This window comes from Stenella coeruleoalba, assembly GCF_951394435.1.
Source record: "Stenella coeruleoalba genome assembly, chromosome: 12".
NCBI classification, from domain to species: domain Eukaryota; kingdom Metazoa; phylum Chordata; class Mammalia; order Artiodactyla; family Delphinidae; genus Stenella; species Stenella coeruleoalba.
The window spans coordinates 81,504,399-81,521,830 of record NC_137158.1 but is presented as its reverse complement, the minus strand read 5'-3'; the positions used below and the strand labels follow the sequence as shown (position 1 = coordinate 81,521,830).

Here is a 17,432-nt window from a genome sequence, read left to right as displayed (position 1 = left end):
GTATTTGTTTTCTCTTTCTGACGTACCTCACTCTGTATGACAGACTCTAGGTCTATCCACCTCATTACAAATAGCTCCATTTCTTTTCTTTTTATGGCTGAGTAATATTCCATTGTACGTATGTGCCACATCTTTATCCATTCATCCGATGATGGACACTTAACGGAAACACGTCTCAAGTTCTCCACAGCCAGCTGAAAGGCTCTGACAGTGAACTGATACTCAGCTAAGACTCAAAGCGAGCTGGATGCATATTTGTAAATGTTCATGTCTGAAGAGGCACAGTGTTCACCCAGACCCCCCAGAAAAAATGAGGAAAATATATGACAAACAGGAAAATGGCTAGATTTCAAACTCACTGCTTGTAAAACTGTACTGCTTACATTTTGAAGAGTTAACAGGAAGCAGCCTCAGATCCCATTACGATCAGAACTGCCTCAAGATGTGAGGAGGCGTCCTGGAGGCTGTTTTACTCTACATCAAGGGCAGAAGGTTCTCAAGGAGAAGAAAAGAGATGTAGCCGGCTTCCTGCAGCCCACACCTGAGACTGTCCCAATGTCAGAGCTCAGGGCATTAATTACAAACATTATACCGTCTTCACACTCTTTTCTCATCAATAATTTTCAAACTAAGCAAAAGATACGAAAGAATGACAGAGACGGAGAGAGGAATGTCTCAGTTCAAACACGACCCACAGAGCGTCCCACACACCTCTTCCCTGTGTAAAATTCCTCCAAGGTCTGCAATCCTTTTTATAAAGGCAATGGAGCTCTTTCCTCAGATGAAATCCCACCTGCTGGCCCTCAGTACAGAACCATAAAAACAGCCATCCAGACAGAGGTGTGGGCCAGGAGCCCAACCATCTGCAAAGCTGCTTTGGGGTCCTGCCGACAGGCCTAGGGAACCCAGTTGAAGCTGCAGCCCACCTCGCTTCCATCCCCCGCTCGACACCATGCTGTCTGCCACCTGGGCAACCATGTTGGACGCAGCACAAGGCGCTTGTGGGCCTGCCTTCTCCAGTGGCCCAAGGCCCTCAAAGGCAGGTGCTGCATCTCACACACTGTGTCCCCAGCCTCTCTGGGTCCCATGCCTGTCACACTCCAGGGGTGCAGTCTGCTGGGGACACTGTCCAGCACAGCTCAGAGGGGACGGTGACATGAGCCTCATGGTTCCATCACTCCAGGTGAGGGAAGAATGTGAAGCCGAGACTTCCTCTGACATATTCTTAACTGCTTTCGCATCTGTTCTCTCATCTGATCATTATAAAAGCCCTGGGAATTAGGCAGGAAATAATTCACACCCCTTGTCACAGAGGAGGAAACTGAAGCAGGGAGAGGTTAAGTATGTGTGCAAGGTCACTCACTGGGCCACGGCATGCATCTCTGAGCAGACTGCAGGGGCAGTAAAATCCTACAAAAATAAAATGCTGTAATAAATAAGTCCAAGTGCTTCACACAGAAACACACATGTGCTATTGGATACTAAGATGCCTTTGGGGGATGGGGAGGGAAGAAACTCAAGAGTTGAGACTACTACCTCGTTGTAATTCTCGTAACACTAATTTTGAGAAGAGAAAAAAATACTGAGCATTTTTACTTGAAAATAAAATGGAAACATGAAATATACAGTGATAAGAAGTCACAAGAAGCAATTCATTAAAAAAAAGAAAAATAAAAAAGCTTCCCCCAAAAGTTATGGTTTCATATTATACTGTTTGATTTTACCACAATTAAACTGAAATCTCAAGTATAAAATGTTCTGGCATTTTAGGGATTCTCCTGTACTTGGAAAACACAAATTTTACATTTACAAAGGTTTTAACTAGTCAACCCTTATATTAAAAAATGAATTATCAATATATAATTTTATTAGGTTATTATACATCATTTTATCATGAACGTAAAATAGGCACCTTAAAGAAAAACTTGAAATTAGGTTTTAAAAATGACCCAGAGGCTCACCATAAAATAACCACCTACATGCGGCATTTTGATTAATTTCCTTCCAGTTAGTTTGACAATGTGGGTAGTTTCCTTCAGTTGTTTTATGATGTGGTAATCACACCACATACACCATTTCGTATCCTGGTTTTTCTCCTTAACATTATATCATAAGAGCTCTTTCAGATTATTACGTCATCTGTATAACCACGATCTCTAATTTATTGAACTACTATATGATCCTTTAAGTGGTTATACCACAGTTTACTTAACCAGTCTTCTATTTTCGTACTACTAGGCTGTTGCCAAATTTTTACTATCATAAATAATGCTTTAACGACCACAACTTTTATTTTCTTCCCATTTTGTCTCTTTTAGATAAATTCCTAAAGCATATCACCAGGTCAAAGCAGATGATAATTTTTTAGACTTGCTTAAAAATTGTATCAAATCTTTGCCACCCCAAAGATCGAATGCATATTATTACCAGCAATGAATGAAAATACTTACGAATGATCAATAAAATCATGGGTATCATTTTCTTTGTTAATAAGTGAAAATATACCCTCTCACTATGCTATTTCGCATTTTTTCCCTGAGAATACATACTTTCCCACCATGATTACTGACTGAACTTCTTTTGTGAACGATTTATGTCCATTATCCATTTATCAATTGGCTATTTATGCAGATTTTAAAGTAAATTTGTATGAGTATTTTCTATAATTAAACTGTTAACTCAGTATTCACAGTATTGGTGGGGAATGTTATTTCCCCAATCTATTAACACATGAAATGTTGGTGTTAATTTTTACCTGGACAAGTTCAGTGTTCTTTCCCTTTGTCATTCTTTACCAGCCTTTGAGACAGCTCTCCTCCCCCCTCCCCCCACCCCGTATTAGTACTTAACGCTTTTCCCCCTCAGCTCACGTCGTTTTAACATGACACATCATGTTCAAGAGGCATTACCTGTTGGTCATCGGGCGTCCATATGCCACATGTGATTTGACTTTCCAAGTTGATCTCAGATGACCAGTGTCTTTGTCCACTGACAGAACCAACCAGGACAAACCCATCTCGATACGAAATAAGTGCTTGAGTCCCATCGTGGCTCCACGTGAAATCACTCACCTTTGGGACACACAGATAAAAGGAGTCAATTTGTAATCTGAAAGGGAAAGCACTTTTATCAAAGACTAGACGTAGTCATTACCTTAGCCTTTGGCTAAGATCGAGATGGCCTTAAAGAGACAATACAATATGTTGTTGCATGTATTTTAACAATAACACATAAAACACATTATTTGAAAAGCATATATGCCAGCGTGGAGGTGCTAAGTGTGTCACACATGGTAATTCATTAAGCCCATGGTAATACCTCCCACAGCGGAGAGAAGTAACTTCTCCTTGGTCTCACAGGGCTGGCGAGGGGCAGAGCGAAGAATGATCAAGGGTTGTGCGGCTCCAGCATCCTTGCTTTTAGACACTGTTCTACGGCCTGCCCCTTATAGTACCAGATTCTCCATCAGTGTCTCGTGGTCACTTATCAAGATAGTAAAGCTCTCAGTTTCTGATTATATACGTTTCTCAGTCTTGCTAACAACATTCCCGCAATCAAAATGAGAAATAATCTCTAACCGGAACACATTACTTATACTTGGGTGTTCAGTTCTATCAAATGCATTTATTCAAAGGACCACATGTTTTTCCTCTTTTAATCTATTACTGCAGCAAATTACTTCCATGGATTTCCCAGTTTTATGCCATCCTTACATACCTAGAAGAAGCCCAACTTCGAGGTCAAGTATTGTCCTTTACACGTACAGTTGAAGTTGATTACGTGTTTGGGATTTCCACATCTGTATTCACGAGTGAGGCAAACTTGTGATTTCATTTTTTATAACGTCTTTGTTTGAATTTATCAGGGTTAATGCTGACCTCTCAGAATGAGTTAGAGGGTAGTCCCTTTTCTTCCATGGCCAGGAAGAATTTGTATAAACTGGGCCGACCTGTTGCTTCAGTTTGGTGGAACATGCCTGTGAAACCATCTGGCTTTGCACTTTTTTGTGGGATGATTTTTAATCATTGCTTCAATTTATTTAATAGTGTTAGCAGCAGACAAGCTTCTCTTTTTATTTCTTCTTGAGTCAGTTCTATTAAAATATTTTTTTAGGAATTTGTCCAGTTCATGTAAGTTCTCAAAACTGTTGGCAAGTAGTTGTTAATAGTACTTATTATCCTTTTAAATATCACCTTTAGTGAGCTATAATTTATGTACAATAAATAAAGTTCCCCTTGGCAGTCAATTCCCTGCCCTCACCCTGGGTCTGAGGCAACCAGTGACCTAACTTCTGTAACTAGCTGCTTATTCTAGGAATTTCGCATGAATAGAACCACACAGTATGTTCACTTTTCTTTATGATTGCTTCTACTCAGTATAATAATTTTGAGAGTATTCTGATTTCTTGTGTGCATCAGTAGTTCATTCCTTTTTATAGATGAGTAATATTCCATGGCATAATTATACCACAATTTATTCATCTCCCCAAAGGGCTGGGCGTTTGGGTTGTTTCCAGTATTTGCTTATTACAAAATTGCTATGAGTATTCACGTGCAAGACTTTCTGTAGGCACATGGTTTCATTTTTCTTGAGTAAATACCTAGGAATGGAATTAACTGCTGGGTCATATGGCAAGTGTATGTTTAAATGCATAAGAAATTACCAAGCTTTTCCAAAGTGGCTAAACCATTTCACATTCCCATCAGCAATATATGTGAGTAGGTCCACACCTCACCAGCACTCGGTGTTGCCAGTCTTTTTTATTTTAGCTATTCTAGTAGGTGTGTAGTGGTAGGACACTGTGCTTTTAATTTGCATTTCCCCAATGATTAATATGCTGAGCATCATTTCATGTGCTTATTGATCATATGCACATCCTCTTTTGGAACCTTTCTATTCACATCCCTTGCCATATATATCTATTTGTATATCCGTTCACGTTCACCTATTCATTATATACGTAAATACACACACACATACACATATGTATACAGATATATAGAAGTTTTTGACCTTCTTATCGTGTTGTAAAAATCTAGATACTATCCTTTATCTGAATATGTGCTGCAAATAATTTCTCCCATTCTGTAACTTGCCTTTTCATTTTCTTAAGGATATCTTTCAAAAAGTAAGTTTTAAATTTTGATGAAGTCCAATATCAAGTTCTTTCTCTTACGTTTCATGCTTTTTGTATCCAATCCAAGAAATCTTTACCTAACCCAAGGTGGCAAACGCAAACTTTCCAGGAGAAGTGTACAGCTTTTACATTAATGTCTATGATTCACTTAATTTTTGCACAGGGTGTATGGTAAGAATCAAGGTTCTACTTTTTAAATTTTAAATGCAGATATTCAGTTGCTTCTGCACCATTTGTCAAAAAGACTATTCCTTGGATGTCAAATAGACTTATCGTGGCGATCATTTCCCAGTAGATACAAATTCTGTTGTACACCTGAAACCAGTATGTTATATGTCAATTATACCTCAATTAAAAAAAAAAGATGGTTCTTCCCCCACTGAATTACCTGGGCATCTTTTATTTACCTTTGACTACCTTGTAATCTCTACCTTATCTACAGTTATGCTCAACTTTTCATTCATAAAATTATTTTAGGTTTCATCTTTCTTCTCTTACTCAAGGCTTGCCAGCAGTTTGTCTACTTCATTAATTTTTTTCCAAAGAACAAATTTTTGAATTTGTTGATCTCCTCTATTGTATGATTTTTTTCGCTATTGCATTAATTTCTACTTTTATTTAAATTATATTTTCTTTCTCCTTTTACTGGATTTACTCTGTTCATTTGATCAGAGTTTTATTCCTTTCTAATATACATAAATTAAGGATATATATTCTCTTTTTTAAAAAAATTAGTTTATTTATTTATTTATTTAACTTCGGCTGTGTGGGGTCTTTGTTGCTGCGCACAGGCTTTCTCTAGTTGCGGCGAGCAGGGGCTACTCTTCGTTGTGGTGCACGAGCTTCTCATTGTGGTGGCTTCTCTTGTTGTAGAGCACGGGCTCTAGGCGTGTAGGCTTCAGTAGTTGTGGCGTGTGGACTCAGTAGTTGTGGCTCGCGGGCTCTAGAGCTCAGGCTCAGCAGTTGTGGTACACGGGCTTAGTTGCTCTGCGGCATGTGGGATCTTCCCGGAGCAGGGTTCGAACCCTTGTCCCCTGCACTGGCAGGCGGATTCTTAACCACTGCGCCACTAGGGAAGACCCTAGGATATCTATTTTCTTATATCACCACTTTAATCCTATCTCACAAGTTTTGATATGTGGACAGTCCGTTATCATTCAGACCTAAGCTTTTATAAATGGCCGTGAACTAGTTAACAATGCGTTTAAAAATGACCAAGTGTCTAGGTATTTGGTCAGCAATTTCCTTTCTTTTCTTTTTTTCTGGCCACGCTGCATGGCTTCTGGGATCTTAGTACCCTGACCAGGGACTGAACCTGGGCCCCGGCAGTGAAAGGGCCAAGTCCTAACCACTGGACCGCCAGGGAATTCCCACCAATTTCTTAAATTTATGTTTTTGTTATTAACTTCTAACCCATTCAGAAATCATGGTCCATAATCATGAGAGCTACCAGTGGAAATTTGTTTAGGTTTTATGAATGCCTTAAAACAGGCTGGCAAACTATGGCCAGTGGGCCAAATCTATTTGCCGCCTATTTTTGTACAGTCCACAAACTACGGTTTTAAATGGTTAGGAAAAAATTTCGAGAGGAATGATACTTTGTTGTATGTGAAATTATATAAAATTCAAATTTTAGCATCCATAAATAAACTTTTTAACTTTATCAACAAAACGTTTTCTGGTTTTCTTTTCTTTCTTGTTAGTACTTACGTAATATCCTCAATTCTGACTCCTCGTCCACAAAGCCTAAAATATGTACTAACTTGCCCCTTCACAGAAAAAGTCTGCGAAACCTCAGAACATGATTAATTTTTGTAAACATTCTGTGTGTGTCTGAGAAAAATGTATGTTCTCTACTCGGTGGATTCAGTAACTACGAGTGTCCATTAGGTCAAGCTTGTTAACTGTGTTGCTCAGATCTTCTATATCTTTGCTGATTTTTTTTGTTGTTGAAACTTCTCAGTATATCAATGAATTCATCAGTTTTTACTTTCAGTTCTGTCAATTTCCTTCACATATCTTGACGCTATTACTAATAAGTGCACATATTTAAAATATCATCTTGGTAAACTACAGCCTTTATCATTATGTGGTAGCACTCTATAAACGAAACATTACTTTCTATCTTTAAGTGTATTTCATCCGAAAGTAACAGTTGCTACTCCAGCTTTCCTTTTTCCTGGATATTTGCTCAATACATCTTTTCCACCTTTTTACTTTAAACTTGTATATGTCCTTAAGTTTTAGGTGTGGCTCCTAATAGCATACAGCTATGTTTTTAAAAACGTAATCTGTCAAGCATCATCTTGACCGGTGAAGTCAGTCCATTTACATTTATTCTAATTATTGTTATATTTGGTCCTGTTTCTACCGCCTTAATTTACTTTTTCAGTTTGTACTACCTTTTAAGTATTTTCTAACTTAAAAAAATGGATTATCATCTTCACTGTTGCTTATACTTGGAAATGTTCACCTTCATTGAAATTTGTAACATTACTGGACTTTTCACACTTCAGATAGTAATAAAACAAATGAACAAACACCAAAAGGACATGAACTTCTTGCTGTTTTCCCAGCAGGGGTTATAGGTTATCAGTGGTCAGCACGTCCCCCTCATGACAATGGCATGGGGGTGTGAGGCAGCTCCTCGACAGCTGGTCTGAAGGTACTGGAAAAAGCTGTTTGTTTTTCAACTCAGAATCTTGGTTTCTCTGACCTTATGTTTCAACCAGTTACATTATCTAGTTTTTCTTAAGAACTGAAAAGATTTTTTTTTTTTTACAGACAACACATTAATTCTGCAATAAACTGTAAAAGTCATTTCATTTTGCAAAGATAATGTTACTTATTTACATGGGTTTTAACTCATTTATCTTTGTGCTAAAGGAAAAACATCTCACTAGAGTGAGAAAACGTATAGCCAGTGACAAGATGCTTCTCCAAGGCACCACCCATCTTACAGTCACAAAAAATGATAACAGAGGATGTTTACATGATCTAATTGCGTTTATTAAATTAGGTTGGCATAGAGTGATAAGACTATACCAAAATTGGAAAAACAAAACCAGGGGAACTGAGTCCCTAGTGTGTTAAGGAAATAAGCAGAAAGCCCTCTGCTGTGGCCTATCCGATGCGGGGGGCTGTGGCACTCCTGGCCCACGTTCAGGGCTCTCTCGACATGACTGACCAAAGCTGAGGAGCAGCCTGGACGGCCCGGCGCCCAAGACAGCCTTTCCTCTGACGGTCCGAGGCCTGGGCCTGGCACAGCCGGCCTGTGACCAATGCTATGAAATAATGCAGGCACTGTTCCAGACTCATTTTGGAAATAAAGGACTCATAATCATTTCCTGAAAAAAAGAGTGTTAAAGCTTCACCTGGCTTCTGCCAAATGTCTGATTACCTCACGACGATGAAAGGCCTGCTATATAACAAAGATCACCTGTCACCTCTTCTCAAGAGTATCACTTCAAGGACGCTCCTCCTCCAGGCACAGAACTGTCCCTCCTGCCCCCAGACACCGCTCCCGGTGCACGGACCCTGCACTCCCTCCACCAGTGAGCCATCCTCACCGGTGCATGACGCTTCTCATACAGGACGCGACTCCAACACAATTAAAAGCGGCCAAATCTCCTCCAAATGCAAGTGCTTAACGATAACAATTGCTCAATGGATTCTGAGGTCTGTAGAATCAGAGTGGCAAACAGCAAAGCTATATGAAGATCTGGATCAGATCACTAGATACAGTGATTACTCTGGTTGAACCTGAAAGGAACAGGCTTTTGGGAGATTCTAGGTGCTTCCAGATGTTCTATGGTCCATGTAAGCTCATTCACTTCCAGGTCTGAATGCATCCGTTCTTGTTTCTAACACGCTTTTTTTTTTCGCCAAACTCTCAATGAAAAGAAAGGCTGAGGGTATATGGCGGTGGCAGAGGCCACACGGCTCTGACGTGGAGGTGACAGATGTCTCCCTCCTCAGAGAAACTGCCGTCAGCAGGAGACAGTGTGGCAGCACCACCAGGCTGGGGGGCCGGACTCGCCAATGGCAGTGAAGCCTGAGCTCTCTGGATGTACTATGAGTATATGCACCTCTGCTAAAGAGAAAACAGTTTATTGTCTGGGAACAAGACAGAGTTTCGGACTCAAACCTGGGTTCAAATTCTGGCTTTACAAACCATGAACCAACTTCCCTGGGTGCGTTACTCAACCTCCCTGAGCTGGGTTTTTTCTTCCATTAACTGAGAGTAACACCACCTTCCCAACAGGGTTCCTGTGGAGGTGAGGGATGACACCTGGAAAAGGCCAGCACTGAGTGCCGTTCTGTAAGAGTAACACTCTGTAAGACCTCTTGCCGGCCAAGGTCTGAAGACATGTGTCACGTGACCACTGGGCCTGTCTAGGGAAAGGCTTCACTCTGGTGGATGGGAGAACAGCGGCACTTCAAAGACCCTCATGGGCAAGTGCAGAAGAGTTGCTGCCTCAAGGTCTGAAGCTGGTCTTTGGTGATGACGCTATGGCGACGACCTAAGGGCAGGTGCGCCCCGTGGTGGCGGCTATGGGTGCTGGCACCTCGTGAGTGCTTCAGGCACCATCGCAACTTGTGGGGACAACCATCATGTGCAGACGTGGCACAGCGTTCTCCACATTTAACCTGTTTTTTTGGGGGGGCTGTGCCACGCAACTTGCAGGATCTCAGCTCCCTGACCAGGGGCTGAACCCGAGCCACGGTAGCAAAAGCCTGGAATCCTAACCACTGGGCTACCAGGGAACTCCCTTCCATATGGAATCTTCTGTAATCCTCCCAAGTGATCCGTGGGGGCAGGCACCATTAAACTCCCTGTGTACAGATGAGGAAACTGAGGCACAGAAGTAAAGTATCTCCTACTGAAGCGTGACGGACCGAGACACTGACTCCAGAGCTCATGCTCTTGACCACAGTGTCCACCTTCTAGGTGACGTGAACTTCTTATGGGCATGGAGGTTTCCACATCTGTGGCTCAATTTCAAGGTCAGTTAGTAGTCACAGCGTAGGCGCCACCTCTTCCTTTTTCCACTCACGGCGGAATACAGGATACCCGTAAGGCCTTACCAGAGTCAGTCAAAATTATGACACCGACCCTACCAAATAAATAAACTCACACAAAGAAGTATGCCCTGTTTGCACCCAGAGGTAGCTCTGCCTTCTGTGATGGCATCTTACAAAGTTCCTCAGCCTGGCAGTAACTGCCAGTAAGAGCTTCATTCCCTGCAATTTTATGTCACCTCACCCATCTGCATCTTTCGAAGTTGGAGAGCTCGTAGCTTATTTAAGCAACAGATGGGAAGAGAGAGGGTGAGAATTCATTTCCTTAGGAATGTATAGAAAGGCAGTCACAGGGGAACCACCCCGGAGCCAAACAGACTAAGAAAGCCCTTGTCAATAAAGGTTCCCCCAGCACTCGGGCCTGTCAAATCCTTGGCACGGGACCCGTGTCCTTAAACACACGAGACAGGAGCTCCACACAGCCGTCCTCACGGGGAGGGAGAGGCAGGGCCATACCATCAGCCACGAGGACCCACGAAGTGGTTTTTAAAATAGCACAGCTCGGCAGGGCGTCCCTGGAGCAACTGTTTTCCTCAGAGCAGCGACAAATTGGTACCAGAAAGGGAGAGCTGAGTGACGACAACAGGTGGCCCCACTAATTGAAACCTGACCGAAGGGACTGTGAAAAACTTGGCTTGGGGATTGGCTGTGAGAACGGTCATGTGGAGCTCCCCGTGAGAGAACTAGGAAGATGACAACACGGGAAAATACCTTCCACGGGGCAGCAAAGAAGCGCTACGCCAGGAGCGCTTCGTTAAATCGGAATTTAACAGGTAATCACAACACTGAGTGGCGAAAAACGACTTCACAGGTTTAATTAAAGCTTAAGGCCTGGACCGTTCTCACAACAGCCGCAGAGTGGAAGAGAAGGAAGGACGATCCTTCTCTCGCTCCAGTGATGTACTCAACGGGCAGCACGAGAAGCAGGATGCTGGTTTCATTCATCTGCCCTCCGCCCTTCCCTGGAGGAGCGTCCTGCCCGCTCACCTGGGCCCCTCGGTCGTTGACCAGCTCCACAGACCACCGCCCTTCGTACTGGATCCACACGAATATCCCGCCGTCTGCGTCGCACGTGGCCAGCTTCTGGTACGGCTCGTTCCACCTCACCAACACGACCTAGGAAACGACCAAAAAGACACTTACTGCAGGGAAGGAGCCCGTGGGCCGCAATCACGTCTACGACGTTATCAGACCCAAAACTAACTAGAATGCACGGACAAAGGCAAGGACTCGGGGAGGATGGGGGGTGGGGAGTCCAGCAGAGAGGACACACGGCAGCGCCTCAGGGGACCAGGCCCACGTGACGCGGCCTCCTGACAAACAGCAGGCACCTGAGCAAACCACGAACCACAGCGCCGCAGCACCCGTCGCCGTGACCGCAGAGCCGGCCCAGAGCCCACCCGTACCCGGCCCTGCCTCCACAGTGCCAGGCTCGCTCGCCTGAGGGCCGTGGGTGGTGGGGAAACGATTGCCTCGAAACCTCCTGTGTGCACCTGAGTCAGGGCACTACTTGCTTGGTACAGATGGAAGAAAGGGTGCGGCCTATGTAATCTCATTTTTTTCCCAAAGTGAAATTTTCTGTACCTTTGCCAGGCTACATTATTTCCAAGTAGTTCAGCATCTAAGCATGCCAATTTGGAAAAAATACACAGTTGAAATATCTAAGCTGTTCAGGATTTATCACAGAGGAAATACGAAGAAACTATAAGCTTCAAAACGGATGAGTATGAGAACTTAATTTTTAAATTTGAAAAATCCTGAACGTGGACAATCATTTTCATCTTTCTCAACTATCACTCGTTCATGGCCGCAGGTAGGTGGTCTGTGGGATCAGCCCTCACAGAGCCCAGTAAAACCCGTAAGGGCACAGGGCTATGAAGTGGTCCCAGGAGGCACAAAACCAGCGCCGGGCTCCCCAAGGGGAATGCTTCTGGAGGTCACCTGGCCCACCCGCGCTGGTGACCGTGATCGTTTCCTTCGTTCAGCTCGTACTCATCAGATCCATGCTGCACGCTGCTGCGTGACCAACACGGAGGTGGAGAAGACAGGGCCTGCCCTCGGCAAGCGCAAAGTCCAGCTGGGAGCCAGAACAGCCATGGATACGTGGACACATGCAGATGTATGTCAGTCGAATGAGGACTGTTACTAACCAGCAAGAGCACCCCTGCTGCTCACAAGATGCGAATCTCGTCTCCTCCCAGGACTTTGTGCCTCATAAGCTAACAACCCTCGTGAATACGTGGCACCGGTGCATAGGGTCCCCAAGTTCCACTTATGTTCTGAACCACTGACTGCGAGCGGCTGAGGCCAAGGACTGACCATCACAGACCTCCAAAAGCACAGTTCCCTCCTCACGTCCATCTGCGTCCAAACCACAGACCGACACAGAAGCCCTGCCCCTTCTCAAAGCTGTACCATGGGCACCAGGGAGCCAGGAGAGGCCCCCCAGCCTTGATCCACCACACTTGGTGGTATCAGCATTTGTTGCAAGATGCATACTAAAATCCTCAAATTGTCCAAGAGGAAATTACTACCCACTTAAAATGTAAGGATACTGTAGCTCTTTTTTAAAACTGCATCAAGAGCTGAAACGCTGCAATCTTTTGAGACCTGGCACTTGTCGGCCAAATCTAAGCTAGTCAATGGCCCGCCTGCAAAACGGATGCAAGTTCCGTGGATGCGGACACTGCCAGCTGCCGGCAGCCCCATCTAGCTTTTGTCCCTCCACTGCGACTGCCTGTCCCTCTCTGGTCACTGCTCTGCAGGTGCCGCGCTCACACCACCTGCTATAACCACAGGTTTACGTGCACCCTCCTCCCCCTGAGCTGCGCCACTGGAGGAAAAGGGCAGATGCATGCTCACCTCTGAACACTGACACACAGGAATGCTGAGCATATCATGCCAAACAGCCACACGTAAGTTACGATTCTCATTCAGTTATGCTTTGAAAACTACTTCAAGTAGGTTACTTTCGACTCCCAAAGGCATTTTAACAAGAGCCAACACTGACAGACTGCCTATTACAAACCATTAGGCTGTGAGGATAGAAAGTTAGGAAATCTTTGTCCCTGCGGAGTTCAGTTCACTAAACAGACATAATACCCTGCTCTGTATGCAAGTACAGAGTTGTGAACATACACAGGAGGGGCCTCAAAACAGGCGGACGGGAGGGCAACAAATCCAGATTCATGTTTTTAAAGTCTAGCTTTAAAAATTCTGTATTTAAATTACTGATCTAATTTTTAAAAATAGTAAAACCAACACAATTAAAGTCTTTAAATTAAAGTCTTTAAATACACACTGAATGTATCATAAAATTTAGAATTTCCAAGTAGCCAATAAAAACCAACTTCATAAACTTTCGGACCCAACAACAATCGGCCTGAGCAGTGCCGCCCACAATGTGCTGCAATATGGTCCCTCAAGACACCTGCATCACCTAAGCCCACAATCACAAATGCACTTCAGGATGGCTACAAGAGGGCGGAATATGACAAATAAGAACACTTATTTCCTAAGTTAAATACAGTGAACATTCATCTACTATGACCTTCCTTATAATATTTGATGACAAGGCATCACATTTCAGAGAACAGAGGTTAGTCACATTTTCTATACTTTTGCCTTTTTCCTTTAACAACCATCGCCACACATGATTGCATATTTAGTTATTATCAGTAACAAAACCTCTCTTCTTCATGAAGACAGCCTGCAAGTCGCAGCATGACACAAACACAAAAGAGCAGAGGCAAAAAAATGTTTTAAAGTTATTTCTAATGTTAAAAATGTCTTGGTCTTATGACAACACAGTAGTAGTTGTTGGAGAAACAAAGAGTTCACAGACTCAATGTCATCTTTTCTTAATTCCTGATCAGTTGAGATGCAGCAGTAAACAGAAGTGCAGTCCCCATACACACACTTCTTTGCTGTGAGTATAACCGGTATAACTGAATATAGGTGGGTTGCTCCCCTAAATTAGAGGGAGAAATCTTTCCAGTGATCCTTGGTTTAAAAATAAAGTTAAACTGCGATGTTGTTTTCCTGGATTAGTTTTCTCATTTCCGCTCTCGTCTGCGATTCGGAGCTGCCCGTCTTATCTCCCGGCCGCTTATTTCCTGTTCTGCGAATCCCTCCAGTCTGCTTGGCAATGTCAGGACATACCAGAGTGTTGAGGAATTACCAAGCAGGGGCCAGCTGGGTTCTCAGTTGCCCAGATGACGTGGCAGGGTGCTAGGCAGCTGCCCAGGCATTCTAAGGCAGAGCTTCCTTCCCTTTTAAAGGAAAACGGGGCTCCTGTTTGCTTTGGGCACAAAAGAACTTCAGCATTTAACATGTTAGCTGAAGTATGTGTTCCTCTACAGACAGAGGCTAAGCCAAGTTCTGACCCAGGTCTTTGATTAGTCCCCAAAATGCTAGCCTGTCGCCCTCTCCAATGTAAGGTTTCTATCATTTTACAGCTATTCTTATCAATCAATACTTACTGAGTAAAATTAACGGCAGAGAAATCTGCCGTTAACGGCAGAGAAAACCTGCACACTAAAAATACAGTGCAGGTCTGCTGAAGGCCTATTTGGGCTGTACTCTAATGCCCTCAATAAGTCACTTCACCTCCTACTTCTAGAACTATTTTTAGGCAGAACAAAACTCTAGTGCCAGTTAATCCAAGGCACCAGTTCATCCAAGAATGTTCATCGTTTGAGGCAGGAACCCTTCAAATGCTGTTGGTAGATATAATTTCTACTTTACAGATATATACAGGAAACTACCACAGTGAACAACCAGTATCACCAATGTTCAGAAATATTTCCCTTAACCCTAAAAGAATGTAATTTGGACATACCTTAAATACAAATAGCTCAAGTTATAAATCTCTGTAAGTGATTATTACCACTCAGTTCTTATTCTGTAATTTATTAAGCGAAACAGCACTAACTTCACTTGTACAAGAAAAACAAAATGAGTGCCAACTGAATTTTAGATACATTTAGCTGTTTTTTAACAAAGAACCAAAAGCACCCTGAAACAGAGGCTGGAAGAAATTCAATGTGGACAACGGCTTCATGCCCACCAGCATGACAGTCCCGTGAGGTCCAGAGCTCAGCCCCGGCCGCACCGCTCACCAGCTGCATGGCCTCGGGCACCCTGTCGACCCGCTTGGGTCCCTTTTCCTCATCTGCAACGGGGGTAACAGCAGCAATCCTTCTAGAGCTCTTGTGAAAACTACGATGAGAAAGGCCCTTGGGGCAGCAGCAGGCACACAGCAACGTGCCCCTGCCCAGTTCTGGTGCACGCGTTCACGCCCCGCACACCGTCTCTGGTTCTCGCCAGCCTGACGGTTTCTTTGCATCTGTACTCCTGAGGCCCGGCATGACGGCAGGCACACAGCAGCACTCCACAAATTTTTCTAAATTAAAATATTCCTGAAGGACGATTAACCGTATTTCTTTAGAATTTTATACTGTTCTCTTTCAACACTAAGATGTTAAAACTAGTCCAAGTGAGATTTGGGGCGGGGCGGGGGGCATCAACAGTTGTACTGAGACAAAACTGACATACCATACAACCCATTTAAAAAGTAAAACTCAATGGTTTTTGTATCATTTATAGAGCTGTGCAATCATCACAGTAAATTCTAGAACATCTTCATCAGCCTCCAGTACTCCCTTCAGCCCGAGACAATCACTGATCTTTCGTCTGTTCATATTTGCCTATTTTGGACACGGCATATAAATGCAATCATACCATGTGTGGCCTTCGGGGCCTGGCTTCTTTCACTCAGCATAATGTTTTCAAGGTTTATCCATGTTGGAGCATGTGCCCGTATTTACTTCCTTTATATGGTCAAATAATATTCCACTGTATGGATATACCATTTTGTTTGTCCATTCAGTTGATAATTATCTGGGTTGTTTCCACCTTTTGGCTATTATGAATAATACTGCTATGAACATTTGTGTATCAGTTTTTATTTTCTTGGGTATATGCCTAGGAGTGGAGTTGCTGAGTGAAACGATAATTCTACGTTTAACTTCTTGAGGAACTGCCAGACTGTCTTCCAAAGTGGCTGCTCCAATTTACATTCCCAGCAACAATGTATGAGGTTCCAGTTTCTTCACATTCTCTCCAACACTTGCTACTATGTCTTTTTGATTATAGCCATCCTAGTGGGTGTGAAGTGGTTTTGATTTGCATTTCCCTGATGGCTAATGGTTTTGAGCATCTTTGCAAGTGCTTACTGGGCATCTGTTTACCTTTTTTGAAGAAATGTCTATTCAGATCCTGTGCCCCTTTTTAATTGGGCTGTCTTTTTTATTAGTGAGTTGCAAGAGTTTCTCTTCCTAAGCCTTTTGAAACACTCTGTTTGAGGGAAACTTTTGCTTTTATTTCCACATAATCTATTTCTCCCATTTACATGTTCACAGATCCAGTCTTCATTCAATTCAATATGCTGATAAGAACTCCATGAAGGAAATGGTTCAGGGACAATAAGGGAATTCAGAAAACACGGATCTATGGTTTTCTAAGCCCTAGGCCAGGGACCAGGGTGCTGCTACGTGGTTCTAAACCTGAATCTGAATTTGTCTGGAGGTGACTTCCGCAGTCCTGGCTCCCCAAGACGCTTCTCAGGAAACTCACAGCTACACACTCCTTCCTGATGTTTTCCAAACCTTCTTGTTGGAAAATAATACATCTTCTTTTTGGGGAGAGTTTATATTATCAGGCAGGACTGAGTTAGGAAAAAAAGAGCTCTATCAAGTCTCCTGACACGAATGCAAAATTACCGTCCCTAGCCTTCTCATCTACTAGGTGGCAGTGAGAGTCTTCCACTAAAGCAATATATAAAATGCTTTGAATGGCTTCATCCAAAAGTACAGTCTGTAGGAAACCCAACAGTCAGTACCTTCATCTCCTGGCCATTTTCTGATTTGTGCATATCTCAAACCAGTGCAGTGAATACTCCCTGTGACTCCCACTTCCATCCTTCTCTGTCCCATCTCAGTTGCCATCTCCCAAGCAGAATTTTACTGGAAAGTATGTTCAGTCACAAACACTGTTCCCTGAGGTTACAGAGCACCTTACCAGGGCTAAGCATGTGTTCTCCATCATCACCTCCCACTTATTCTCGCACAAATACTCTTGGTATAGACAACGGTTACTGGCTTTAGCCAACTGAGAGCTGACACGACCACGCAGTCTCACAGATGAGGATGGG

The 17,432-nt window shown here is 43.3% G+C and overlaps 1 protein-coding gene across 4 annotated transcripts in view; it reads right to left on the bottom strand.

The window, feature by feature from the left end:
- The window catches only part of TULP4 (TUB like protein 4), a 229,156-nt gene that overhangs the window by 66,396 nt on the left and 145,328 nt on the right, over positions 1-17,432 (bottom strand). For all 4 annotated transcript variants that reach the window (XM_079939365.1, XM_079939363.1, XM_079939366.1 and 1 more), the window contains exons 3-4: positions 11,207-11,335; positions 2,910-3,071 (exon numbers count right to left, since the gene is read on the bottom strand). In XM_079939365.1, coding sequence (XP_079795491.1) covers positions 2,910-3,071; positions 11,207-11,335 — 291 coding nt within the window. The remainder of the gene's footprint in view (positions 1-2,909; positions 3,072-11,206; positions 11,336-17,432) is intronic.